Below are 26,096 nucleotides of genomic sequence, written 5' to 3'. Positions count from 1 at the left end.
TCAGGGAGGGGTGCTCGGGACTGGGTTTCTGCTCTCCTATATGCTGGCCCAGTGCTTTTCCTAACTACCTCCCGAAGCAAGAGCTTTTTATTTTTTATTTTTTTTTTCCTTTCTCAGGAAATTGATCTTTCTATATTTGACCTCATTGGGTTAGAGAATAAAATCACTCGCCATGAGGCAGAATCACTGTCTAGGAAGAAGGTGACTCGGAAACTCATGGAGGAGATCTTCACCTCACCACCCCCCTCCGCACGGCCGGCATCTGTGAAGCTGAAGGCGAGCAGGTGTGTGAGGCGGGCAGGAGCAGGTGTGTGAGACGGGCAGGAGCAGGTGTGTGAGTGTGGGCAGGAGCAGGTGTGTGAGTGTGGGCAGGAGCAGGTGTGTGAGACGGGCAGGAGCAGGTGTGTGAGTGTGGGCAGGAGCAGGTGTGTGAGTGTGGGCAGGAGCAGGAGTGTGAGTGTGGGCAGGAGCAGGAGTGTGAGGCGGGCAGGAGCAGGAGTGTGAGTGTGGGCAGGAGCAGGTGTGAGTGTGGGCAGGAGCAGGAGTGTGAGTGTGGGCAGGAGCAGGTGTGTGAGTGTGGGCAGGAGCAGGTGTGTGAGTGTGGGCAGGAGTGTGAGTATGGGCAGGAGCAGGAGTGTGAGGCGGGCAGGAGTGTGAGTGTGGGCAGGAGCAGGTGTGAGTGTGGGCAGGAGCAGGAGTGTGAGTGTGGGCAGGAGCAGGTGTGTGAGTGTGGGCAGGAGCAGGTGTGTGAGACGGGCAGGAGCAGGAGTGTGAGTGTGGGCAGGAGCAGGTGTGTGAGTGTGGGCAGGAGCAGGAGTGTGTGTGTGGGCAGGAGCAGGAGTGTGAGACGGGCAGGAGCAGGAGTGTGAGTGTGGGCAGGAGCAGGTGTGTGAGGTGGGCAGGAGCAGGTGTGTGAGACGGGCAGGAGCAGGAGTGTGAGTGTGGGCAGGAGCAGGAGTGTGAGTGTGGGCAGGAGCAGGTGTGTGAGGCGGGCAGGAGCAGGAGTGTGAGGCGGGCAGGAGCAGGTGTGTGAGGCGGGCAGGAGCAGGTGTGTGAGGCGGGCAGGAGCAGGTGTGTGAGGCGGGCAGGAGCAGGAGTGTGAGTGTGGGCAGGAGCAGGAGTGTGAGTGTGGGCAGGAGCAGGTGTGTGAGTGTGGGCAGGAGCAGGTGTGTGAGACGGGCAGGAGCAGGAGTGTGAGTGTGGGCAGGAGCAGGTGTGTGAGTGTGGGCAGGAGCAGGAGTGTGTGTGTGGGCAGGAGCAGGAGTGTGAGACGGGCAGGAGCAGGAGTGTGAGGCAGGCAGGAGCAGGTGTGTGAGGCGGGCAGGAGCAGGTGTGTGAGGCGGGCAGGAGCAGGAGTGTGAGTGTGGGCAGGAGCAGGTGTGTGAGTGTGGGCAGGAGCAGGAGTGTGAGGCGGGCAGGAGCAGGTGTGAGTGTGGGCAGGAGTGTGAGTGTGGGCAAGAGCAGGAGTGTGAGACGGGCAGGAGCAGGAGTGTGAGACGGGCAGGAGCAGGAGTGAGACGGGCAGGAGCAGGTGTGTGAAGCGGGCAGGAGCTGCACGTGCAGTGTTACAGGTCCCCACCCCGGTGGCCCCGGGCTGTCAGTTAAGGAAAGACAGCTCAGTGTTCTGCCTCCTGGGAGTGTCCCGACTCACCTGTTCCAGTGAACCCATCTGGGGACAGACGCTCCCCTGGTCGTGCTCTGCAACTGCTTACCCACCCTGAGGCACAGCCCTCCTTGGCTGTCTCTGAGCTAGCTTGGGTTTCTGGGGCCTGGTGTGGGGGCAGCTGGTACGGCTAGCCAGTGTGCCGTCAGTGGGGAGGGCCAGCTGAGGGCTCGCTGCCTGACTGTGGTGAAGTTGGTGCCCTTCCATCTGCCATGATGATTTTTGTAAGTACCGTGAGGCTGGGAGTGTTAGACGTATTAGAGGATGTGCTCGGAATGGAAGGGATTCAGTGCAGGCAAAATTTGGTCATTGGAAGTATGCAAAGTCCTCAGCTGGGGTCAAAAGGAAGAGAAGGGAAACAGGTATTTTAGAGATAAAGAGCCGGTTCTACAGTTTGGTGGTGGCACGTTCTCATCACCGCTGGAGAGCCTGCCCTCACTGCGGACATGCGGTGAAGACGGCAGACCAGCCCACCCTCCCAGTCTGGCTTTACTTACAGGCTTTTGAGAACCATCCATGCCTGTTACTTTGTACAGGGGGTTTGCAAACTGCTATGACGATTTTCAGGTAAAAGACAAGGATGCCGCATCCTGATAACATCCAGGAATGGCAGCCTGGCTTGGATCTGACTTTGATTTCTTGTTGTTACCACCTTTATGATGCTGCCACGTGTAACCTCTCCTGAGCCACCATGGCATCATCCTGTTGCCACACAGTCCATGTCACTCTACTGCAAACGATGATGTCAGAGACTGTGTGTGCTGGTTGTATTTTTTTCCACACTGATGTGAACTTAAAAATTAAGATAACATTGATTCCTGTCTCACCAAGAACCAGAGGTGTGTGCTAAGTCTTGCAGCAGCTCTCCCAGGCTCCAGGTGAGCTCCTTCAGGCAGTGTTAGGAATCTCTGCCCTGCCTTCTCTGGGCTGGGAATCCTCACATCCTCCAGGGCAGGCCTGTTTCCCCTGGACTCTATCTGTGCCACCCCTGCTATCTACAGTGCAGTGACACTCTGTGTGTCTCCCCACCTGGACTGATGGTCGTCCAGGTTGTTTCAGCCCGTGCAGTACGGCCAGAAACCCGAGGGCCGCACCGTGGCATTCCCCAGCACACACCCACCCCGGACAGCAGCCAGCACCGCAGCCACTGCTGCTCCTCAGGGCCAGCTGCGAGGACGGCCACCAGTTGCCACTTTCTCTGCGAATCCGGATGTGAAAGGTATACTTGACGCGGTCATCTCTGCTTGGCACTTGTGGCCATTGTCACCATTCCCGAGTGGGGATGGGATTCATCCATGGGTTCTCTGAAGAGGTCCTGTGTAGTTGTGAATTTTAAACGTTTTTACTTCATGTGATGGATTTTCCCCCATACCAGACGCTTCACCCTGAGTCACTGTTGATCTCGTGGTGGTGATGTGTGCCTGGGTGGAGCATCTCCTTCTTCACACAGGCCAGTGTTCCCCTCCCCTGAGCATTGCTGTGGCGAAGGATGGAGTCAGGGACAGAAGATGACAAAGAGCTCCCCCTGACCCCTGGGCAGAGGGCTTCTCTGGTTCATGGCCATCACGGTTTCTGAGATGCAAAGCAATGTTCAGAACTGCCTTTTGCCAGAGTTGTTTGTAAAAATAAGAATGGAAACTGCTTTCTGTGTGTCCTGGGAAGTGGTTCCTAATCGAAGACTGATTGAGTTTGTTGGGCTCGCTCTGCTTCCCTGTTCGTCCAGAGAAATGCCCTGTGTAGCGGCTGATGAGGAGCTCCAAGCGAACACGCCGCACAACAGACGGAGAATCGCATCCTCACGCTTGTGCACTGCAATCAGCCCCTTCATTTTTTTTTAAGAGAGGGCTTCTCATTTAAAAGATAGTGTGAAATGTTTATTTTATTCTTTAAAATTCGGGTGTAAAATATTGCCTTTTATTTAAGAACCTCTAACAGCTTTGCACAAACAAACCTTATCAATTGCAGCAGCAGCAGCCCCGTTTCAGAGCTCTCAGGCCTCCTCCAGTGCTGCTCGACACCAGCCCGCCTCGACCTTCAGCACGGCCGCTAGCCCAGCCCATCCTGCGAAACTGCGGGCTCAGACCACTGCACAGGCCTCCGCCCCAGGCCCGCCCCCGCCCCAGCCCCAGGCCCCCGCGCACGCGGCCGGGCAGAGCCCGCTGCCTCAGAGGCTGGTGCTCACCTCGCAGGCCCAGGCCCGCCTGCCCAGTAAGTGGCCTTGCCTTCCCGGGTTCTGCCGTCTCTGTACCACAAAGAGGTTGCATTAAGAACACGGGGGTGTCTGAAGAGCCTTTGCTGTCCACTTCTCTCTTGTCCCAGATCCTGTGCTGCTGACCCTGAGGTCTGTACCAGGGAGGGGCCTCTTCCCAGCTCAGCACCAGGGCCTTCTCTCTGCACTTCCCTCTTCCCACTGCCAACTCTGCTTTCCTTCTGAACTCCCAGCCCGCTGTGCTGTGTGCAGCCTGCCCGTAGTGTCAGCCACCAGCGTGCTCTGGGGCACCCGTAGGAAGGTGACAGCAGGTGCTCTGGAGCGGCAGCTCCTTACCAGCAGTGTGGATTGGCTTTAGGCCTCTTAGTACTGAGTTTAAATTGGGGATTTGGAATGAGTAATGGCTCAGCTGAGACAGTTTGTAATGATTTAATGGCTAAAACATCCCAGTGTTACCTTTTTTTTTTTTTTTTTTTTTAAACATATATACAGAAGTTTTCACTGTGGCCAGTGAGGTCAACATGTTTTCAAATCTTGTGTGTTCTTTAATTTGTTCTGTGGAAATCATCCTAGCCTAAACTGTTACAGGTTGTCATTTCTCTGATGCCATCTCAAGTACTTCATTTCTTGATTGGACAAAAATTGTGTCAAGGCTTTTCAGGAAGCACAAAAATAGAGTGGTAGTGGGGTGAGGAGACACTTGAGCTCAGACCGGTTCTCCCCACGGAGTCTCTCCTGCCACTGTCAGTGAAGAGTAGCTGCCCTTGTCAGCCGCCCGAGGAGAGCACGCTTGGCTGGATGCCATCCCCGGGATGTACTGCTGTGCAGAGGAGCTGTGCTCCGGGGCCTGGGAAGCAGGCAGAGGCACTTTCTCTGCTCTCGGTCTTGAGCAAATGCGGACCGGACGGGGGCTGACGGGAGACTTCATTTCTGTGCATAAACTTCTGTCTCCTATTTCATTCCCTTCTTGTTCATGGGTCTCCTGTGGGCAGGGTATCTTCAGGTGTTTTCCAGTCTTTTACTAACTGTTCTCTTCATAGCATCACTAATAATTCTGGCATGGATTTTCTTGGGAGTAGCATTTAGACTTGAATATCAACCATTGGGTAAAAACCCTTAAACTTGTTTAGTGACAGCCTGCAGGTAGTTCTTGTTTGAGATGGGCTTGTTATGTCTGAGTTATGTTTCAAAATTTTAAGCACTTAGATTTTTCGCAGTAAATAGATCAAGTCCTATGGTCTATTCAAGTTGGTATGAAACTTTTATATCTTAAAGTTTAATTTATGTACTTAAATATATTCCTAGATTTTGTATAAGTTATAGGTGTTATTAAGTTCAGTTACTCATTCTTTCCTATATGCAGTGATGTAATCTTTTCTTGTGATTTATTTATTTGAAAGGCAGAGTTACAGAGAGGGAGAGAGAGAGATCTTCCATCTGCTGGTTCACTCTGCAAATGGCTGTAGTGGCCAGGGCTGGTCCAGGCCAAAGCCAGGAGCTTCATCCAGGTCTCCCATGTGGGTGCAGGGGCCCAAGCACTTGGGCCATCCTCTGCTTTCCCAGGCCATTAGCAGGGAGCTGGATCGGAAGTGGAGCAGCCAGGACTGGAACAGGCACTCACTTGGGATGTCGGCGTTGCAGGCGGCAGCTTGTTTACCTCTGTGAGCTAACTGCACACATACTTCTTCAAATTTTGAAAGTTTTCTGAAGTTGAGGTTGATACATGAGTTTCTGATTTTGTAAGATATATTTCTGGTGATTTTGATGTTTGCTGCTTTATTATTTGGGGAGAAAAGTAAAATACTCCTTAATAGTTTGGTAAATAATATTAACATTTGATATCTGAAATCTCTATTAGCTGTAGTTAAATTAACGATTAAAATCTGGTATTTTGATTGTTTTTCCTTTTCTATTAAAATAATTTGTTTTCTTAAAGTCATAGAAAGCCTAAGAAATGTTTGTGTGACTCCGCGTACCGTACATTAAATGTAACGGGTGCCTGTCATTAGTGATGCCCAGTTCACCTTTTCCTCTGCATTTCAACAGGTGGCGAGGTAGTAAAAATAGCACAGCTGGCGTCCATCGCGGGACCGCAGAGTCGGGTCACTCAGCCCGAGACGCCTGTGACCCTGCAGTTCCAGGGCAACAAGTTCACCTTGTCACACAGCCAGCTCCGGCAGCTCACGGCAGGCCAGCCTCTGCAGCTCCAAGGTGAGGGCGGCGGCTGAGGCTGAGGATGACAGAAGAGCCACTGCACCCAGGGGCCCGTGCCCCTGCTGGGTTCATTCACTGACTTGGGCTGGTTGTTTGGTTGCTTTGCTTTCCAGGTTCTTGATCCGTAGGTGGTGGTGCTGAGCCTCGCCACGCACAGCTTCTAGAGAACTAGGGAAGGCTTGTGAACTGAGCGCACAGAGCCGTGTTGCCTGTTTTGTAAATCAAAATAGAAGTGTTTGCCACTTGCAGTGTATGTGTGAGACAGAGTATGAGTGATACGTGTCTGAGAACTTAGTTTCTTTTGCATATAGACTTTCAAATGTTAACTTCCAGATGAAAACACGCCACACCTCTGGACAAGAGCAGTGTTTACCTAATAATTAATTGCCTTTAAAAAAAAAAACGAGGGTCTGAGCCTTGAAATTTAAATTACTCTGTAATGACTGCATGGCAGTGATTTAGTCATTTCAGTTCCTCGCATAATTTAGGTTAGGGTTCAGAGGTAGCGTCCACAGCAGCCTTGCACCGCCCTTCCCGGCAGTTTCCCCGCGAGGTGCCGCACGGTGCATGTGGGGCGCAGCTGGGTGGAGAGGCCCAGAGAGCCCCGCGGCAAAGAAGACTTTCACTGTGGTTGGATTCCATAGTTGTCATTTTTTGGACCAGTGAGGGGAGGCCACCCATGAATGTCTGTGATGGTCCCAGTGATCTCTAGAACATCCCTGCACGGGGAAGGCGGCCAGAGATCAGTCACACAGAAAAGTTGAAGTGGCAGTAAAGGCACAGGCATCTGGGCTGAAACAGTCTTTTTGGTATTTCTTTGTCCCGTTTGACAGCAGTCAGAGGTGCCTGCCGTGGCCTGGGAATTGGCTGTCTACTGGGCAGGGCACGGGCCTAGGACCACCCCTAGTGGATGTGTGTGGCAGTGCCTTGCCTGGACACTGCCAGCACGGATGATCTCTTCTTGACGTAAAGTAAAGCAGACTTCACTCCTTAGATGTTTCATTCATCGTAGGTGAAATATCTTCATTTTTCTCACATAACTGAACTTTGCATTGATTTGTTTGTGTACGTTTGATTTTGGGTTTTCAGCATATCAACTTGTTTATTTCTGTGCCACTTGGGTTGATAGTAGTGTGTGGCTTGAAGGCACAGGCTTGTGACTGATGTGGCCTGGTGCACATGTGATTTCAGGCAGCGTTCTCCAGATCGTGTCAGCCCCCGGGCAGCCCTACCTGCGAGCCCCTGGCCCTGTGGTGATGCAGACCGTGTCTCAGGCGGGTGCTGTGCATGGCACCCTGGGAAGCAAGCCCCCGGCCGGCGGCCCCAACCCTGCGCCCTTGACCCCACAAGGTAGGGCACGTTGAGCAGAAGGAAGCAGCTTCTTCCTGACTGTGTTTTCCTTCTCAGGCAACTGGAAGGGGTGTGTGTGTGTGTGTCTTTAGCCGTGATGCCTGAGCACATCCAGCCCAGGGCGTGCCCATCTCTGGTCTCCACAAGGTGGATGTGTCAACTTGATTTATTCTCTTTCTCTTTTGCTTTCAAAGGCACTGGTTGAATATAAACAGCCTCCACTGTTAGAGTTTGCTTGGGTTCGTCCTGACGAGACTTTTGGGTCATGAGAAACCTTGTTGTACCTTAGGGGTGACTGTCTTGAAGGTTAGTGGGTGGTGAGCACCCACACCTGCAGGCCATGCTGCTTCACACCTGGTCCATGCCCCACAGCCGCCAGCCTCCAGGCCTGGCCCGGTCCCATCACCTTCTTCACCCTGAATGTCTCCGTCTCCTGCCTGGGTTCTAGCTCTGCTTGGACGTGAAAGCAGCAAAGGGGCCCAGGGCCGAGGTGTACTTGTCCTTGGCACCTAAAACCCTGTCCCCTGTGCTGATTGCTCCACATTTCCTCGGCCCTAGGCCCAGCTTCATGTCACCTGCCACGGTGCCAGGGTGGGGCTGCTGCACAGCATGCAAGACTGTGCCAGCAGAGGCTTCCGGGCTGGAGTGGGGAAGGGCGTGGTTGGTTTCCCATTCCTGTCCGTATCAGCTACAACAGCCTAGTTGTGGAGATCCGTTCCACCTGCCAGGTTTTCCCAACACTTACAGGCAGCCTCCCATACCTATCCTCACCAGCTTGGCAGTTGGAGAGCTGCACCCTAACCTTCAGGATTGGCAAGTCCCAGCTCTGTGGAGCCCTCTTCCTCTGAGGCACCAGAGCCAGTGTGAGGTCCAAGCCCTGACCCTGTTTCCTGCTCCCCAGCCACCAGGTTCTGTAACCTCATTCCCTGCTCACTCTTTCCCCTAAGGCGACTGTCTTATCCCAGCGTCCCTGCTTGGTCCTCAGATACCTCTGATCACTGCCACGCTGGCTCTGGCTGGTGGTGAGTGCAGTGTTGGCAGCAGTTCTGGGACACAGAGCCCTAGATGAGTCCTGGGTGGTTCTGTCTTGAGGACTGTGGACTTCTTGCCTGGGGGTGGGGGCAGGGGCAACACCATCATCAACTTGAGTTGATGGTGGAAGTGGGGTTTCCAGGGCTGTGTGACTACCACATGCACCTTGGTGGCAGTGAAGTGAGCACAGGTTTGGGTGCACGGAGCCGATGCCTCCAGTGCTGCTCACAGGATGGCTGGAGTCCTTTCTTTGCTGGGAGTTTGGAGTGCTTATCAGAGTCAGACGTGTTCCAGGACTGCACCTGGAGGCTGAGGCCCCAAGAGCAGGTACCCAGCAGATTGCATCCTGTGGCTTCGAGTCCACTGCAGTGCCCTCCATTTGCATTTGCAGCTGGTGTTCCCAGTCGAGTGGCTGTTAATGCCTTGGCCGTGGGAGAACCTGGGATGGCCTCCAAGCCAGCCTCCCCCGGTGGAGGGCCTACCCAGGTAAGGTGCCGGGTGGCGTGCCTGCCCCTACCCAGGTAAGGTGCCAGGTGGCGTGCCTGCCCCACCGACGTCCTTTTGCTCAGACACCCATTGTTCAGAACCCTCTGCTGTGGGTGGGGATCCTTCTCAAGTTAGGCGACTTCAGGAACATCTCTCTGGGTGTGGGATTTTGATTTTAAAACATGCTTCCTAAATGAAAGAAGTGAGTCTTGGCTTTGAGACCGCAGAAGCCTTCTTTGTCTCTCCTGCACGCCTGCAAGCATTCCCAGGTGCTGGAAGTGCTCGCTTTGTCCTGAGCCTTGCTCCTGCTGCTAGCAGGGGAAGGGCCCTGCTTTCCACCGGCTCCCACCTGTTTCCTGTAGACCGTGGAGTGGGGCTGCCGAGGGCGTCTGTGCGGGTCTGCTGGAGGTGGTGACCTGCGGGTGTCCGTGATTTTTGCACAGGAGGAAAAGGCCAGGCTTCTGAGGGAGCGGCTGGACCAGATCCATCTTGCCAACGAGCGGCGCTGTTGCCAGGCCCCGGTGTATGGCCGGGACTTGCTGAGGATTTGTTCCCTGCCAGGAAGAATATACATGCCTGGGAAGGTGGCTGGGCCGGCCAGCTGTCACCTGTCACCCTCAGAAAGTAAGGGCGACTTGATTCTGACCCTGAGTCAGTGCCAGGAGTCTCTGCAGGACGTGCTGGGCAGGTGAGTGGCCTGCCTGTTGTCCAGGCTGCAGTCTTCCTCGTGGCCGTCTCTGTCCTGCTCCCCAGCAGTTCTCATCCTCTGGTGTTCATCTCATTCCCACAAGCCTTTCCACAAGACCCACCTTGGAAGTCTCTGGAAATCACTGCTGGGGCCTGCAGCCCTGGTGTCCGGGTCCCTGTGTGCTTGAGGCAGCCCAGGTCCTGCGTGCAGACCACGGCACCTGAGCTGCTGGTACTGCTGCTGTTTTCCATCCTGTTCTTTGAAGAACCATCTTACTGGAACAAACCACATGTCCAATTGCATGTTCCTTGGTGAGAAGTATGTGCAAGGTTAGAACGACAACTTGAGAGGATAAATGCAATGGGTGCTTCCGACGCTTAGTCCTTGCTGCTCCTCTTCTGAGAGTGCTGGCCCTCCTTGTGGTTCTGTGACCACAGGGACCTGGTGTCCAGGTGTGGCTTCAGCTCCTGTTTTTTCCTTTTCTGGATAACTAGGTTTCTCCAAGTTGTTCCCAGTTTACAAGAGAGCCCTGCTGCTCCCTGTGCCGTGACTCCGTGTTGAGGTCTTCCTGTCTCAATCTTTCAGATCAGGAACAAATGGGCACAGAAAGAGAAGGGAGAATCACCTCTGAGGCTGAGCTGTCCCGCTGCTTCTCCGGTCCACTGTGGCCGGACAGAACCTCTGGCCTCCTGTCCTTGTCCTCCTTCGAAATGTTAACACGTGCTGGCTAACACGTGTCTCCTCCTCCCTTGAGCCTGACAGATGACGTGTTGGGTTTGGATGCAGCTGTGAGCCAGTCAAAGTAAACCCAGTTTTGGCTGATAGCCATGGGAAGGGCCTTCTTGGGGCAGTGGCCTCTGTAGGCTGGGCCAGGGGTGCTTTGCCGTTATGTCCTTCTGTTGGCAGGGCCCTCGGGGGAGGCAGCAGCTGTAGCACTTCACACTCAAGAGACGATGCCTCTGTCCCAGAAGTCCCAGCTGAAGCTACAAGCGTCAGACGGTGTAGGCCATGTCTGAACCAGTTCTATGGTTTGGGGAATGCCTGCACGGTCTGTTTAGGCCTAGGCTGGCTGTCATTGGCTCCCTGCCCCTCACGATGAGATGCCATCCATGGGGACTGAGTCTCAGCTCTGCTGTTTCTTTCACCACTCAGGCAGAGTGCCTTGGAGCCTTGCCAGCTGTGGGCTCTGGGCTGCATGGTGACCAAGCCCGCTTTCTACCCCTCAGGGTGGCCTGTGTTATCCCTCCTGTGGTGGCCGCACCCCCGGCCCTGTGCGTGGCAAGGCCTCCCTCCCTGTACAGCCACAGGCTGCGGGTCCTGAAGCAGCGCCTGGAGGAGCACGCGGCCCCCTTCCTCCAGCAGCTGCGGCGCTGGACGGCCCTGCGCTCGCTGCAGTTTCCTGAGCTGAGGCTGGTGCAGTTCGACTCAGGTACGAGGGCCCTGTTGGCAGCTGGTCACCTGGGCCTCGGCGCTGCTGCAGCCCTCTCCTGACACTCCCCATGCTCCTCCGTTCCCTAGGGAAGTTAGAAGCCTTGGCTCCCTTGCTGCAGAAGTTGAGATCTGAGGGGCGCCGGGTGCTGATTCTGTCACAGATGATTCTGATGCTGGATATCTTAGAGATGTTCTTGAACTTCCATCACCTCACCTACATCCGCATTGATGAGAACGCCAGCAGTGAGCAGCGGCAGGTGAGGCAGACACCGCTTACTTTGACCTTGTGCCTCAGTGGCTTCAGCTTGGCTCACCAGGTCGAGACTAGGGTCTGAGTGCTGTTCATGTCCTGTGATCCTGAGCCCCTCCACTGTGTTCCTCACCCTGTCACAGGCGGTTGGGTGTCTCAGGACAAAAGCTGGGGACCTACAGTGCTCAGCAGGCCTCGTTGGTGCACCCAGAAAACTGCTTAGACCACCTCATAATTAGAGGGCTTGTCAGGGTGCAGGGAGACAGGCCACCAGGTTTACTGCTGGTGGGAGCACAGGGAAGAACGATTTTCCAGGAAGAACAGAAGGCCTGAGGTGAACCTTAGCAAATTGAAGGTTGACTTAGTAATTCTAAACCTGCAACAGTGCACAGCGCACCATGGAACTGCCTACACTGGTTCATTGCACAAGTGTTGAAGATGACCCTGTCAGAGACAAAGCAGAAACGAGTAAGTAAGGAATTGTCTGTGGCAGCATCATAAAGAAAACTGCTCCTGGCACTGCCCGTGTGGCTGGACAGCTTTGTCAGTAGCATTTCCAGTTTCCCTGTGTGCTTGTGCAGGCCCTGGGAGAGCCTGGAGAGACATGTGCCAGAGCGTCTCCAGCTGACAGTGCAGCAGACGGCTTGAGTGTCAGAGTTCTGGTCCTGTCTTAGCAGGGGCGGCTGCAGAGAGCTGGCCAAGAGTCCTGGTCACTGGTCCACGGCCTGAGCAAGGCCAGAACATGCGTCGTGGTGGTTCTGTTTCTCCTGCTTCCTCAGCCTTACTCCAGGGTGGTTTTGCCTGTAAAGTGCCCTGGCATTGCCTGAGGATAGATGAGAAAGCACAGATCCCTCCCCAGGAAGATTTGAACTTCTTTTGGGGCCTACAGTTTGAGCTGACAGTAAATTTGAGAGAGACCACTGTGTTTCCTCCATGCTCACTATTGTGTTCCTCAAACAATGCAGGGATGTTTGTGACCGTGGGAAGAGCCAGGAAAAATGCTTCATCTTTGGTGTAACTTGAACACTGGCCCTGTGCCACGTGGTTCACAGTCAGCTGGTTAGGGAATGGTCTCTGGGTGACCATTTAGAGGTGTTAAAGGTGGCATGTCGTGTTCACCTCAGGAGCTGATGCGGAGTTTCAACAGGGACAGGCGGATCTTCTGCGCCCTTCTCTCCACTCACAGCCGCGCCACAGGGGTCAGCCTCGTGGAGGCAGACACTGTCGTGTTCTACGACAATGACCTGAACCCTGTGATGGATGCCAAGGCCCAGGAGTGGTGTGATCGGATTGGGAGATGCAAGGACATTCACATCTACAGGTGAGGCCCCCAGGAGGCAGGACAGCAAGGAAGGAGTGTGTGCTGCCTGTGGATTTTGGGGTTCCCTGCTGCTTCATTTCTTTTTCCTTGAGATGCATATTCCTGCGGTTTAACTGCTCCTTATTTGTACTTAACATTGGCTTGAAATTATTGAGTGCAGATGTTGCTTCTCTGTACCTACCTGCTCTCATCAGCATTAGGGGAAGGGACCTACTCTGGCGACCCAAGCCTTGGCAAGGGTGGTTTATGTTTTGGGTTGTTTCAACTGTTTTTTGTTTTGTTTTGTTTTTAAATAAAGATTTATAGGGCCAGTGCTGTGGCATAGCAGGTAAAGCTACTCCCTGCAGTGCTGGCCTCCCACATGGGTGCCGGTTCAAGTCCTGGGTGCTCTACTTCCCATCCAGCTCTCTGCTATAGCCTGGGAAAGCAGTGGAAGATGGCCCAAGTCCTTGGACCCCTGTACCCACATGGGAGACCTGGGAGAAGCTCCTGGCTTCGGATCGGTGCAGCTTCAGCCATTGCAGCCATTTGGGGAGTTAGAGTGGTTGGAAGATTTTCTCTCTTTCTCTCTCTTTCTCTCTGTGGCTCTGCCTTTCAAATAAATAAGATTTATTTATTTTATTTTGAAAGGGTTATAGAGAGGGAAAGACAGAAAGATCTTCCATCCACTGGTTGATTCCTCAAGTGGCAGCAACAGCCAGTGCTGGGCCAGGCTGAAGCCAGGAGCCAGGAGCTTCATCCAGGTCTCTCATGTGGATTCACGGGCCCGAACACATGGGTCCTCAAAAAGTGGAAAAGCTGCTGCTTTCCCAGGCCATTAGAAACGAGCTGGATCAGAAGTGGAGCAGCCAGGACACAAACTGGCACCCGTATGGCGTCGCAGGTGGCAGCATGACTTGCTATGCCTCAGTATTGGTCCTACAACTTTATTTTTTCAAAAGATCTATTTATATGTATTTATTTGAAAGTCAGAGTTAGAGCGAGATACAGTGGAACAGAGAGAGATCTTCCATCTGCTGGATCAGTCCCCAGATGACCACAGTGTCCAGGGCTGTGCCAGGTTAAAACCAGGAGCTTCATCCAGGTCTCCCACGTGGGTAGCAGGGGCCCAAACACTTGGGCCATCTTCCTGCTTTTCCCAGGCTGTCATGTTAGCAGGGAGCTGGATTGGAGGTGGAACAACTGGGACACAAACATTTTCAATGAGAGGGTGGTTTGTGTGATAAATAGGGATGCATGCCTTGCTGCCCACCAATGAGAAGGTGGGTTGGAGCATGGCTTCCTTGTGAGTGTCATACAGTTCAGTTGGATGGAGGGCAGCCTTCAATGTAAGATACAGGGCAGGTGTTCAGCCTTTGTGGTTAAGATGTCCACCTCCCCTGTTGAAGTACCTGGGTTCAGCTCCAACTCCTGGTCCTGACTCCAGCACTCCAGCTTTCTGCCACCTGCTAATGCACACCTGGGAGGCAGCAGGTGATGGCTCAGTAGTTGATTTCCTGCTACTCACATGGGAGACCTGGATTGAATTCTCAGCTCTTGGCTTCAGCTTAGCCCAGCCTCAGCTGTTGCAGGCAGTTGGGAAGTGAACCAGTGGATGGGGGCTCTCTTTGTCCTTCTTTCTCTGTTTCTCTGCCTCTCAATATTTTTAAAAATATAAGGAGGGATGGAGGCTGGCACTGTGGCATAGAGGGTGAAGCTGCCACCTGCAGCACCAGCATCCTATATGAGCGAAATAAATCTTAAAAAAAAAAAAAGAGGGAAAATGGGAATATGAATAGTGAATTCCAAGTGGCAAACAAGCATGAAGAACTACTTCAACTCACTGTGGTCTTGAGAAAGAGGTGCCCATTCAATGTGTGACAGAACACTTCAGCAGACAGCACGATAGCGAGGGGAGCTTCACCTGCCCACCAGCCCTGGGCAAGGCCCGCAGGGATTGGTTCAGACTCTTTGTAAGCATTTGGCACCTTCTGGAAGTTAAAATGACACCTGCCTGTTGTCCTCAGTACATCCATAGCCAGAGACTAGTGTGTGTGGGCAGTTTTGTGCGCGTGGTTCAAAGCAGGAACTGGGGTTACCTGCCGTGGGAAGTAGCAGCACTGTTGGTGTATAGCAGCCAGGAGGGAATGACTGCCTTTGGAGGGATTTCTGTGATGCACTGCGAGAGTGCAGGTCAGCACACAGGGAGACACACCACAGGCTTCTAACATGGACGTGGTGTCTCCACAGTGAAAATCCTTGTATGCCAGAAAAGCCTGCCCACTTAGACGTGAGGCATCAAACGGGATGTGGCATCTTTCAGATGTTTGTGAACTAAAACAGGTGGGCGGTATCGTCACAACATTTCAGTGGTTATCTGAGTGATCATCCTGGCAGCACTTCTGTTTTCTTCCTTGCACTCTTGTGTGATCCGATTGTTTATGAGTGCATGCTCAGAGAGAGTTGTGTGTGGTGAGCCTGTGCAGAGTTGTGTGGTGAGTGTGTGCAGGGAGTTGTGTGAGAGCAGTGCCTGTGCAGAGTTGTGTGGTGAGTGTGTGCAGGGATGTGTGTGGCGAGCGTGTGCAGGGAGTTGTGTGAGAGGAGTGCCTGTGCAGAGTTGTGTGGTGAGTGTGTGCAGGGATGTGTGTGGCGAGCGTGTGCAGGGAGTTGTGTGAGAGGAGTGCCTGTGCAGAGTTGTGTGGTGAGTGTGTGCAGGGATGTGTGTGGCGAGCGTGTGCAGGGAGTTGTGTGAGAGCAGTGCCTGTGCAGAGTTGTGTGGTGAGTGTGTGCAGGGATGTGTGTGGCGAGCGTGTGCAGGGAGTTGTGTGAGAGGAGTGCCTGTGCAGAGTTGTGTGGTGAGTGTGTGCAGGGATGTGTGTGGCGAGCGTGTGCAGGGAGTTGTGTGAGAGCAGTGCCTGTGCAGAGTTGTGTGGTGAGTGTGTGCAGGGATGTGTGTGGCGAGCGTGTGCAGGGAGTTGTGTGAGAGGAGTGCCTGTGCAGAGAGGGAGCAGGCAGGTTGCATTACATGATCCATGGAATTCCTCCCAGATGCAGGGACTGTGCTCATGAAGCTATTCCTCCCTTCTGTTGGATGGCTGTTTCCTCTTTATTAGGATTTAGTTCTTTTCTACACTTCTGGGTTCTTACTTCTGGTCTTTTTGTCTATTTTTATTTAAGTTCTCCTCCCCCCCTTTTTTTTTTTAAAAAAGATTTATTTATCTATTTGAAAGGCAGAGTTATAAAGAGGCAAAGAGAGAGAGGTCTTCCATCTGCTGGGTTCACTCCCCAAATGGCCACAACAGCGGCACTGGGCCAATCCAAAGCCAGGAGGCTGGAGCTTCCTTCAGGTCCCGCATATGAGTGCAAGGGCCCCAGGACTTGGGCCATCCTTTGCTGCTTTCTCAGGCCATACCAGAGAGCTGGATTGGAATTGGAGCAGCCAGGACTTGAACCGGTGTTCATATGGGATGCCAGTGTCGCAGACAGTGGTTTTAGCCACTGTGTCACAGCACTGGCCTCCCTACCCCCTGCCCCCTCCTCTTTAAAAGGATTTATTTGAAATGAAAGTTGCATAGTGAGAGGGGGAGAGAGAGCTCTGTTTGCTGCTTCACACTCCAGATGGCTGCAATGATCTGAACTCCATCCAGGTCTCCTACGTGGTGGCAGGGGCCCAAGCACTTCGGCCATCTTTGCTGTTTTCCCAGGCCATTGGCAAGGAGCTGGATTTGAAGTGGAGCATCTGGGACTTGAACTTGTGCTCATATGCTTTGCAGGTGTCACAGATAGTGGCTTAATCCATTATGCCACAACACTGACCCCTAGGTTCCTTTGATTTGAAATTTTCTGGAAAAATTCCATTTGTTCTTCTCTGTGAAGACCATAGTGTTGGAATTGTTGATGCTTCCTTGATTTGCACATTAGCATTTTATGAGCAAGCAGGCCCTGGGCAAGTCCTGGCATGTGGGTGAGTGTGCACGTGTTAGGCCCTTCCTCATTGCAGCCTTGTGCCTGAGCTCCACTTCTGTCCAGTGGAGGCAGCATCTGCAGCTCAGAGTCGTCACTGAGCACCTGCAGGACGCGGAGACACAGAGATGAAAATGCCAGTAGTAACGAGGAGGAGACATCTGACAGTGCTGGACACAGACAGCCAGGGAAGTGGCTACTCTGCCCGTGTGGTCAGAGACAAAGATGTGTGAGATGAGTCTGGAAGGACCGAGGGGTAGCACTTCCAGACTGGGTGGCAAGAAGAGGGTGGTGTGAGACAGCACTCGGGCCATGTCCTGCTTTCCCAGGTGCATTAGCAGGGAGCTCAGTTGGAAGTGGAGCAGCCGGGACTCGATCTGGTGCTCACGTGGGATGCTGGTGCTGCAGGCAGTGGCTTAACTTGCTGCACCACAGCGCGTGAATGCTTACCTTACTGAGTCTGTTAATCCCCTAAGATTTTGGATAATTTTGGATAGCCACTGGGGCTTCTAGGGGAAAGATGGCCACAGACACATCAACCAGAATCCCTCCAGGGGTCAGGGCATACTGAGGCACAGCAGTGGGTATTGGTTCCCCAGCCACTCTGTGCACCTGATCCCTGGTCGTCCTTCGTGTTTCCAGGTGGCTAAACTGTCACTCTGTGTGTGTCTGTGTTTCATTCACAGGCTTGTGAGTGGAAATTCCATTGAAGAGAAATTGTTGAAAAACGGAACTAAAGATTTGATCCGAGAGGTAGCCGCTCAGGGGAACGACTACTCCATGGCATTCCTCACACAGGTACTCTCCGTTTGTGGACAGCCTGTGTGGTGACACGGGAAGCCGTGGTTTGGATGCCTGGTGATGAGGACGCTTAGCTGACAGGGTCCCAATCCCATGGTTCTCAGGAATAAAATTGTGTCTTTGCTATGAAAAATAATGCACATTTCTGTGTGCAGCGCACCATCCAGGAGCTGTTTGAGGTCTACTCCCCCATGGATGATGCCGGCTTCCCTGTGAAAGCTGAGGAGTTTGTCGTGCTCTCTCAGGAACCTTCCGTAACAGACAACATTGCTCCCAAGATCGCAAGACCTTTCATAGAGGTGAGAGTACGCTGGCCTTCCCCAAGGAATTGACTGCACTGGGAGCTGTCATCCTGCTTGCCCAACCCGCGCTCCGACCCCAGATGATGCTCACGGTGGGCTGGGGCATTCAGTGCCCATGTCTGCCTTGTTCCTCCTCAGCTGCCAGCCCCCTTCCCTCTGCCCTTTCTGTCACGAGGCTTCTCGAAAACACACGAGGAGAGCGCATGACCCAGGCTCAGGGTTGGCAGAGCTTTCTGAGCCATACTGCATTTCCCTGCCAGCCTGCACTGCCCCCCACCCTATACCTCTGTCCGTGTCCCACCCTCCCCTGCATGGCTGCCTGGCCCCACAGTAGTCAGCTGTCTTAGCTTTACTTGCTCAGAAGAGTTCAGATACTGGGCCAGCGCTGCGGCTCACTAGGCTAATCCTCCGCCTTGCGGCACCGGCACACCGGGTTCTAGTCCCGGTCGGGGCACCGGATTCTGTCCCGGTTGCCCCTCTTCCAGGCCAGCTCTCTGCTGTGGCCCGGGATTGCAGTGGAGGATGGCCCAAGTGCTTGGGCCCTGCACCCCATGGGAGACCAGGAGAAGTACCTGGCTCCTGGCTTCGGATCAGCGCGGTGTGCCGGCCGCAGTGGCCATTGGAGGGTGAACCAATGGCAAAAGGAAAACCTTTCTCTCTCTCTCTCTCTCTCTCTCTGTCTCTGTCTCTGTCTAGCTCTGCCTATTAAAAAAAAAAAAAAAAAGTACAGATACTGAGCTCTCTGAATATGGCTGGCTTGTGTCAGGTATATCGGAACCATGGTGGGGACTTGGTATGGAAATAGCAGTTGATTATCTCATGAGCACTGGTTCCACTGGATACCTGCAGTTTTGGCTTTCAGGAAATACTTGACTGTGCTAACTTGGCCACTAGGAGATTTCACACCGTCACGTGATGACCTCTGTGACAGTGTTGGTGCGTGCACACAGTGTAGTCTGGGCCACTTCTCTCATTTCACTCCTGCTCCCTGTGGCCCCAGCCTTGGGTTCCCAGGTCCTCTGGGAGGCCTCACCGCGTCCCCCAAGGGGCTGCCCTGTCCATGAGATGGGCACTCAGCTGCAGGGCTGGTTTCCTTCACTCTGGTTACGTCCTCCTGTGGCTCAGGGTCTCACAGACCCTACCTTGTGTTGGCGGTGTGGGCTGACACTGGTATGCTGTTGCTTGGCTGTGCTGTGGAAGCCTCAGTGCCAGACTATGCAGCCCTCCCACACTGTCCCCTCACCTTCCTGGCGCTGCCTCCTCGCTCTCCACAGCGTATTGTCACCTCCTCCTCCACTTCTAAGCCCTGACTGTTGAGCAGGGGGGAAGCCGTAACACACACGGCACAGTGTTTGGGAGCTCACAGTGAAGAAGCCTTGCCGGACCTGGCCTCCTGCTCACATGACAGCCACAGGGCTTTATCTCACATGCTTCTTCCAGAGATTTGTGTAATTTACACAAAGACTTCCTGTACCCGTTCTATACTAGGAGCTATAGATTACCTCATGGTGTTTATAAAATAGGTCATAGAGAGCACACATTTGTCATGGTGGTTAGGACACTGGAATGCCCACGTTCCATAGAGGAGTGCCTGGTTTTAATCCCTTCTCTGCCTCCAGTTCTAGTTTCCTGCTGATGTGTACCCAGAGAGGCAGCAAGTGATGGCTCAACTACTTAGGTCCCTTCCATGCACATGGGAGACGTGAATCCAGTTCTTGGCTTCTGGTTTTGGCCTGGTCCAGCCCCAGCTGTGATGGGCATACAGGGAGTGAATCTGCAGATAGGAGTGCTCTCTACTTTCAAAGAAGTAAACATTTTAAAAATACGTAAGGTGGGGCCAGCGCTGTGGTGCAGCAGGTTAAGGCCCTAGCCTGAAGCGCCAGCATCCCATATGGGTGCTGGATCTAGCCCTGGCTGCTCTACTTCCAGTCCAGCTCTCTGCTATGGCCTGGGATAGTAGTGGAGAATGGCCCAAGTCCTTGGGCCCCTGCACCCACGTGGGAGACCCAGAAGAAGCTCCTGGCTCCTGGCTTCACATCGGCCATCTGGGGAGTGAACCAGTGGATGAAAGACCTCTCTCTCTGTCTGTACCTCTCTGTAACTCTTTCAAATAAATAAAATAAATCTTTAAAAAAAATTAGGTAAGGTAAGCATGAGGTTTAGAAAGATTCAGTAATGCATTAGGTTCTTTTCTAAGAGTAGCCTTTTAATTACTGTTAAAGATTTCACAGGTAACCTGGAAGAGCAGTGTAGGGCCTAAGATTGTGTGTGTATGTGTGACATGTCTGTGAAGGTATGTGTGTGAGGAGTGACATGTCATGACGTGAGAATGTGTGATATGTGAGTGTGTGTGTGGTCCTTAACAGTCCTGCAGGTGCTCCCACGCTGGCTGTGTTGTGGGCAGCAGCTGGGTCAGCCGCAGGATCCTCTGGAGCCGAGTGCTTCGCTTGTGCCAGGCTCTTCCTTGGCAGTTGGAGCACAGTGTTGAGAAGATGAAAACTCCACTTTCCACGCAGCTTATACTCTTGTGTAGAGAGAAACAGAACTGAGTGAGTGAGTAAAATAATTTATTCATGTAAAAAGATGGAAAGGCTAGGCTGTGAATGGGAGCAGGGTGCGTCCTAGAGTGTCGCGTTGTGGGTACAGAGCCAGCAGAGCCGGGGCACCACTGCAGCTGTGTGGGAGTGAAATGGGGAGCCATGCAGGGTTTGAGTTGGCTGTGGTATGCTCTGGCGTTCCTTAAACAGTGTCCCCTGGCTCCTGACTTTGGACTGGATTATAGTGGGCAGCCTGGGGATGGGTTAAGAGGCCAAAAGTAGACATGCAAGTGAGTATGGTGTGTGGGACAGGTGGGCAATGGTGGAGTCTCTAAAGGTGCAGTTGCTGGAGCTGATGGATGTGATGGGAGAAGGGGCTGCTTTCACCGGCACGATCCCCCCACGAGAGTTACAGGCTGCTCTTCGGCAAGCTCGCTTGTGCTCTGTGCGTGTGCTCTGCCTGCCTGCCTGCCTGCCTGGTGGGTTTCTGCAAGCCTGGCTGTGCGTGCCCCTGGGTTGTACCTGGGAGTGGTTTGAAGAAAAGTTTCTGTCGAAGTGTGAACATGCAGAGAAAGGAAGACATGTCACAAAAATTAAGCCAGGTGCATTTTCTTTCTCCTTCCCCTCCCCTCCCCTCCCCTCCCCTCCCCTCCCCTCTCCTCCCCTCTGCTCCCCTTCATTTTCTTCTAGATATTTCTTTTTCTTTTTTTTAATTTTTTTATTTTTATTTTTTGACAGGCAGAGTGGATAGTGAGAGAGAGAGACAGGGAGAAAGGTCTTCCTTTGCCGTTGGTTCACCCTCCAATGGCCGCCGTGGCTAGTGCGCTGCGGCCGGCGCACCGCGCTGATCCGATGGCAGGAGCCAGGTGCTTCCTCCTGGTCTCCCATGGGGTGCAGGGCCCAAGCACTTGGGCCATCCTCCACTGCACTCCCTGGCCACAGCAGAGAGCTGGCCTGGAAGGGGGGCAACCGGGACAGAATCCGGCGCCCCGACCGGGACTAGAACCCAGTGTGCCAGTGCCGCAAGGCGGAGGATTAGCCTAGTGAGCCGCAGCGCCGGCTCTTTTTCTTTTTTAATACTTAGATGCATAATCTCTCTGGAAATAGTTTCTGTTATGTGTGAGATAGGTTTGCCAGATTGTCTTAGGAACAGGTTGTATATTTTCAATTTATGTCTTTTAACTAAAAGCCGCACGCCCACCTCAGATATGAGTGTCTGTGTGCATCCAGGAGCAGCAGCCAGGCGTGTGCTGCTACAGGTTCTGACAGGTGACAGTGCTCCCTCCTCACTGGAGTCTGCAGGGCTCAAACTGGAATGAAGCCATCCGTGTTTGTTCCTTTGTGGACTTGCTTTTGCTGCCCTGTTGTGCTGTTCCTTTCCTGGTTGTGCTGTGGGCAGTAGCCTCCACTTGCCGTCGTTGGTCAGAGCTGTTGCTAGGGATGGGCGTCAGGTGTGAGATGAAACCAAGTAGCCCTTCTTTGTTCATGGAGTCTGGGAGCTCCACCAGCCCTTTTTGTCCCACCGTGCATGTTGGTGAGTTGGCCTGCTTTGCCTTCCTTGGGGCCTGCCTATCCAATGTGATAGTTGGTTTGGGAAGGCCTGGAAGGTTTATGTTTGTTTATTTTTCCTTATTTGAGAAGCAGCGCTATCTGTATATCTGCATCTGTAGGTATATCCCTTTATCTATCTATAAATGGGGGTGGGAATTGCACAGAGATTGATCATCCATCTGCTGCTTCACTCCCCAAATCCATGTAGCAGCCAGGTATGGACCAGGCCTGCACCAAGAGCCTAGAACGCCCCATCCAGATCTCCCATGTGGCTATCAGGGACCCCGGTGCTTGACTCCTCACCCGCTGCCTTCCTGTTAGTGGATGCTTAAATAGACGCAAAGTAACTGGGGCTTGAACCAGGCACTCCGATGTGGGATGCAGGTGTTCCAAACTGTGCCTAACTGCTGCACCGCAGTACTCGCCCTTGGAAGGCTTCTTGCACTCACTTCCTCTAGGCCCAAGTACCTCTCTGTCCTGGATGCATAGACCTCAGAAGTGAGGCACTTGCCCAGCGGATGTGGTGACCATGGTGTAGGCATTTGCTCTAGCTATTTGAAGAATGGCTCTGTTTCAGAATGCCTCAATTTAAAACATATATCCCAGTTTCTAAATCCAGAGGCTTTTTTTAGGCCCTCAAGAGCATCGAGTGTTTGGAGGAAGATGCACAGAAAGCCGGCGAGGCTGTGGTGCCTGGGTTGGATGCTGACGCCCTGTTGTCAGACTCAGGCGACCTGCTGGTTGAGGACGGGCCATCACAGCTGGAGGAGCTGGCTGACTTTATGGAGCAGGTATGGGGGTTTCTCCTTTTTAAGTAAACTTGACCTTTTTATAAGAACAATCACTTTTTAAATTCAAGTTGTAAGGAACTTAATTGACCTTTATTAATGTGCTACTAACCCAATTTAAAACACTTTTCTGGAGCAGCTTACACCTATTGAAAAATACGCCTTGAATTACCTGGAATTTTTCCATACTTCCTTTGAGCAAGAAAAACAGAGAAGTAGTGGGGTAAGTGGGTCTACTTTGGGTCAGTTTAACATGAAGAATCTCAAATTTTCAGTATTGAATTTAGTTTGAAGTACATGTGACTTCACTGAAGTAGCAGAAGCCCAGCCTCGGGCAAGACGGAAACAACTCTGGGCAGCTGTGAAGCTTACGTTTACATTGGTTCTCTGTGTTTGAGTCAAAGCAGCCTAGTAAGAGGGTATTCTGTTTGGGCTGACAGGAGAGGGGCCAGTGTCCAGCACTGAGCCAGGAGACTGCCACTGCGTTTCAGGGTCGGTGCCTGGGGGTGGGCACTGCCTCTTCTGCTTCCGAACGTGCTGCTTCTGCTGCTCTGCCTGCCAGGATGCAGTCATGGCGTCGGTGAGGGAGTGGGAGTCCCGGAACATGAAGGCGCAGCAGGACAGAGAGGCCCAGCTGCAGCTGGAGCAGGAGGAGGCCGAGCTCCTCACCTACACCCGAGAGGACGCCTACAGCATGGTACGGAGCGGGCCTGCACCCCTGCCTCGGGCACAGTTGTTCAGCTGGGGGCGGCTTTTGCAAACCTCCATGCATCTCCTCGAGAAAATGCCCAGGAATTTTTATTCTGTCAAAACAACCAAATTCATGTGTGTTTGTTGTTGTTTTTAAGATTTACTTATTGACTTGAAAGGCAGTTGGGGAGAGAGCATGTAAGCAGGCGCTCCTCCATCTGCAGGTTCCCTCTCCAGATGGCTGCAGTGGCTAAGGCTGGGTTAAGCTGAAGCCAGGAGCCAGGAACTCTATCCAGTAACTCCTATGTGGGTGCAGGGGTCCAAGCACTTGGGCCATCTTCCACTGCTTTCCCTGGCGCATTAGCAGGGAGCTGGATCAGAAGTGGAGCAGCCGGGACCCAAAACTGGTGCCCACATGGGACACTGGCATTGCAGGGGACGGCTTAACCCTCTGTGTGCCACATTGCTGGCCCCCATAATTTATGTTCTGAAGCAGGTATTTCTTGGTGGCTGTCACTTTGTTAGGGATTTGCATACTTGGTGGCTTCTAAATTGCTTTGCAGCTCTAAAAAGCATGTTTATGAGTTTTTCAGTACTTATGTTGGCCAGACTTACTTGGAAGACCCACGTATGAAAATAATTTGAAGCTTACAGCATGAAGCTAAGACTTTGTCCCATTTAAAGCACACCTGTGTTTCCTGCAGGAATATGTCTACGAGGATGCTGACGGGCAGACAGAGGTGATGCCGGTAAGCAGCCCTCCTACTGTGTCTGAGTGAGCAGCTCCCTGCCTGCTCCCTGTCTGCTCCCTGTCTCACTGAACTGTCCTCTCCATACAGCTCTGGACCCCACCCACTCCCCCTCAGGATGACAATGACATCTACATTGACTCGGTTATGTGTCTCATGTATGAAACCACCCCCATCCCAGAAGCCAAGCTACCCCCGGTGTATGTGAGGAAGGAACGCAAGCGGCACAAGACGGACCCCTCAGGTGGGCATTATGGCGTCGGGGGGCCCAGAGCATTGCCTTCCTCCTATAGAGCCCTCAAGTGTTGTCACTTGGCTGCCCTGCTGTGGCCAAGCGGCCATCTGCCGTCTGTCTGCGTGCCCTCTGTTGTCCCAGTGAGGAAACAGAAAAGTTGGTTTTGTCTCTAATGGATGCTTTCCAAGCCCACTTATCCACATGCTCCTTGTGCCCTCCTTGCTCCCTTTTTACTCCCTTTGTTCTGTGTCTCACTGTTCAGCTGCAGGCAGGAAGAAGAAGCAGCGGCACGGAGAAGCAGTTGTCCCGCCCAGGTCGCTGTTCGACCGAGCCGCACCGGGCATGCTCAAGATTCGGCGAGAAGGCAAGGAGCAGAAGAAGAACTTGCTGCTGAAACAGCAGGCTCAGTTTGCCAAGCCCCTGCCCACTTTTGCCAAGCCCACAGCTGAGTCTGGGCAGGACAGTCCCGAGTGGCTCATCGGCGAGGACTGGGCCCTGCTGCAGGTGTGCGGTGTGGCCCTTGGTGTGTCGAGCTGTGGGATCGCCCTGTAGACAGCCTTTGGCTGAGGGAAGGCCTCTCGCTCCCAGTGCACTGACCTCTTTTTTTCTGAAACCCGGTGCCCTAGGCCGTAAAGCAGTTGCTGGAGCTGCCTCTGAACCTCACAGTTGTGTCGCCGGCCCACACCCCAAACTGGGATCTTGTCAGCGATGTCGTCAACTCCTGCAGCCGGATCTACCGCTCTTCCAAACAGTGCCGGAATCGCTACGAGAACGTCATCATCCCAAGAGAAGAGGGGAAGGTGAGCCCAGCCTCATTGTTCTGAGAGGGGGTCCAGGTGCGCTGACCTCAACCTGCAGTGCTGGCCAGGGCCAGCTCGTGTTCGCCACGTCGGTGGTAAAACTGGCCTCAGGGCTCTGAGGATTCATGAGGCTGAGGGTCTACAGGTCTGCACGGGGCCTGGTCCGTAACACAAACAGTGATAGAGCTCGACCCTGAACTTGAAAGTTAGGGTCATATTTGATGCTGACAGCTGACCTGACTCCTGATGTTTTATCTGAACCAGCCTCCGTGTTGCAACTGTTATTTGGAAAACTCTCCTCTGAGTACTGGGTCACATCTTGGCTTTTTTCCTTTTTTAAAGAAAGTGTTTGTTGAGTGAGTAAAAGGAACTCTTCCTTTGTCATAGTCGTTAACTCAGTTACAGGAAGGTTTGTCACTGTTTCCTGTGCTGTTGTGGTGTGGAATGCTGGCACACTGCAGTCATTCGGCACTACAGATGCTGTTTCTGGATTAACTGTACACTGAAAGGCTAACTACCTGGGCTAAATTGAGTCCCAGCACCACTCCTTAAAGAGGCTGGCTGGCTGTGGTTTACAGCCCGGCTTAGATGAGCAGCACTGCTGGTCTGGGCTGCATGCTGCCACCACCACACCTGCCTTGCCTCACCTTTTCTCCACCTGGCAGTCTTCTCCTAGCCCCTGCTCCTTGCCTGCAGCTCTGGCCTCTCCCCAGGGCTCTGCTGTGCCAGTGTGTCCGCCTCTCCAGTGCCCTCTGTGGTGACGGGTGCTGCAGCTGGTGTGCGGGGGCAGCTGCCCTGCTGAGCACCTCAGGGCCCTGTCGCAGCAGGAGCTGTGGTCCCGTCTTCCAGCTGTGACAGGGTAGGACAGGTGCAGGAAAGAAGGGCAACTAGTAGTTTTTATTGAGTTTGCTATGATGCCTTCTGTGTCCAAGCCAGATCTGTCGTGGTAAGAACACCACACTAAGTTCATTTCTGAAATCACTCTGAGTCATCCTGGTTCTTATCTAAAAAATTCTTGTGCCTAAACAGAAACTGTTTCTTAGCTTTTTTGTTTAAA

At 53.1% G+C, this 26,096-nt stretch overlaps 1 protein-coding gene and 1 non-coding gene across 24 annotated transcripts in view; both read left to right on the top strand.

The window, feature by feature from the left end:
• Window positions 1–26,096, top strand: part of EP400 (E1A binding protein p400) — a 120,493-nt gene that overhangs the window by 67,910 nt on the left and 26,487 nt on the right. For 16 of the 23 annotated variants that reach the window (XM_070066262.1, XM_070066260.1, XM_070066259.1 and 13 more), the window contains 20 exons: window positions 118–284; window positions 2,713–2,882; window positions 3,629–3,871; window positions 5,273–5,533; window positions 5,919–6,083; window positions 7,278–7,436; window positions 8,860–8,954; window positions 9,398–9,642; window positions 10,869–11,071; window positions 11,161–11,330; window positions 12,448–12,644; window positions 17,273–17,384; window positions 17,543–17,686; window positions 22,410–22,568; window positions 22,705–22,788; window positions 23,128–23,262; window positions 23,960–24,004; window positions 24,095–24,248; window positions 24,502–24,743; window positions 24,866–25,039. In XM_070066262.1, coding sequence (XP_069922363.1) covers window positions 118–284; window positions 2,713–2,882; window positions 3,629–3,871; window positions 5,273–5,533; window positions 5,919–6,083; window positions 7,278–7,436; window positions 8,860–8,954; window positions 9,398–9,642; window positions 10,869–11,071; window positions 11,161–11,330; window positions 12,448–12,644; window positions 17,273–17,384; window positions 17,543–17,686; window positions 22,410–22,568; window positions 22,705–22,788; window positions 23,128–23,262; window positions 23,960–24,004; window positions 24,095–24,248; window positions 24,502–24,743; window positions 24,866–25,039 — 3,324 coding nt within the window. The remainder of the gene's footprint in view (window positions 1–117; window positions 285–2,712; window positions 2,883–3,628; window positions 3,872–5,272; window positions 5,534–5,918; window positions 6,084–7,277; window positions 7,437–8,859; window positions 8,955–9,397; window positions 9,643–10,868; window positions 11,072–11,160; window positions 11,331–12,447; window positions 12,645–17,272; window positions 17,385–17,542; window positions 17,687–22,409; window positions 22,569–22,704; window positions 22,789–23,127; window positions 23,263–23,959; window positions 24,005–24,094; window positions 24,249–24,501; window positions 24,744–24,865; window positions 25,040–26,096) is intronic. The other 7 variants (XM_051837621.2, XM_051837626.2, XM_051837620.2 and 4 more) reach the window with 3 other exon arrangements.
• LOC127488409 (small nucleolar RNA SNORA49) lies at window positions 12,094–12,226 on the top strand. Its single transcript, XR_007916112.1, has one exon. It is a non-coding gene; the product is annotated as a small nucleolar RNA SNORA49 (small nucleolar RNA).

This window comes from Oryctolagus cuniculus, chromosome 21, assembly GCF_964237555.1.
Source record: "Oryctolagus cuniculus chromosome 21, mOryCun1.1, whole genome shotgun sequence".
Taxonomy (NCBI): Eukaryota; Metazoa; Chordata; class Mammalia; order Lagomorpha; family Leporidae; genus Oryctolagus; species Oryctolagus cuniculus.
Note: the sequence above shows the minus strand (reverse complement) of the source record. Positions and strands in the feature narration are given on the sequence as shown.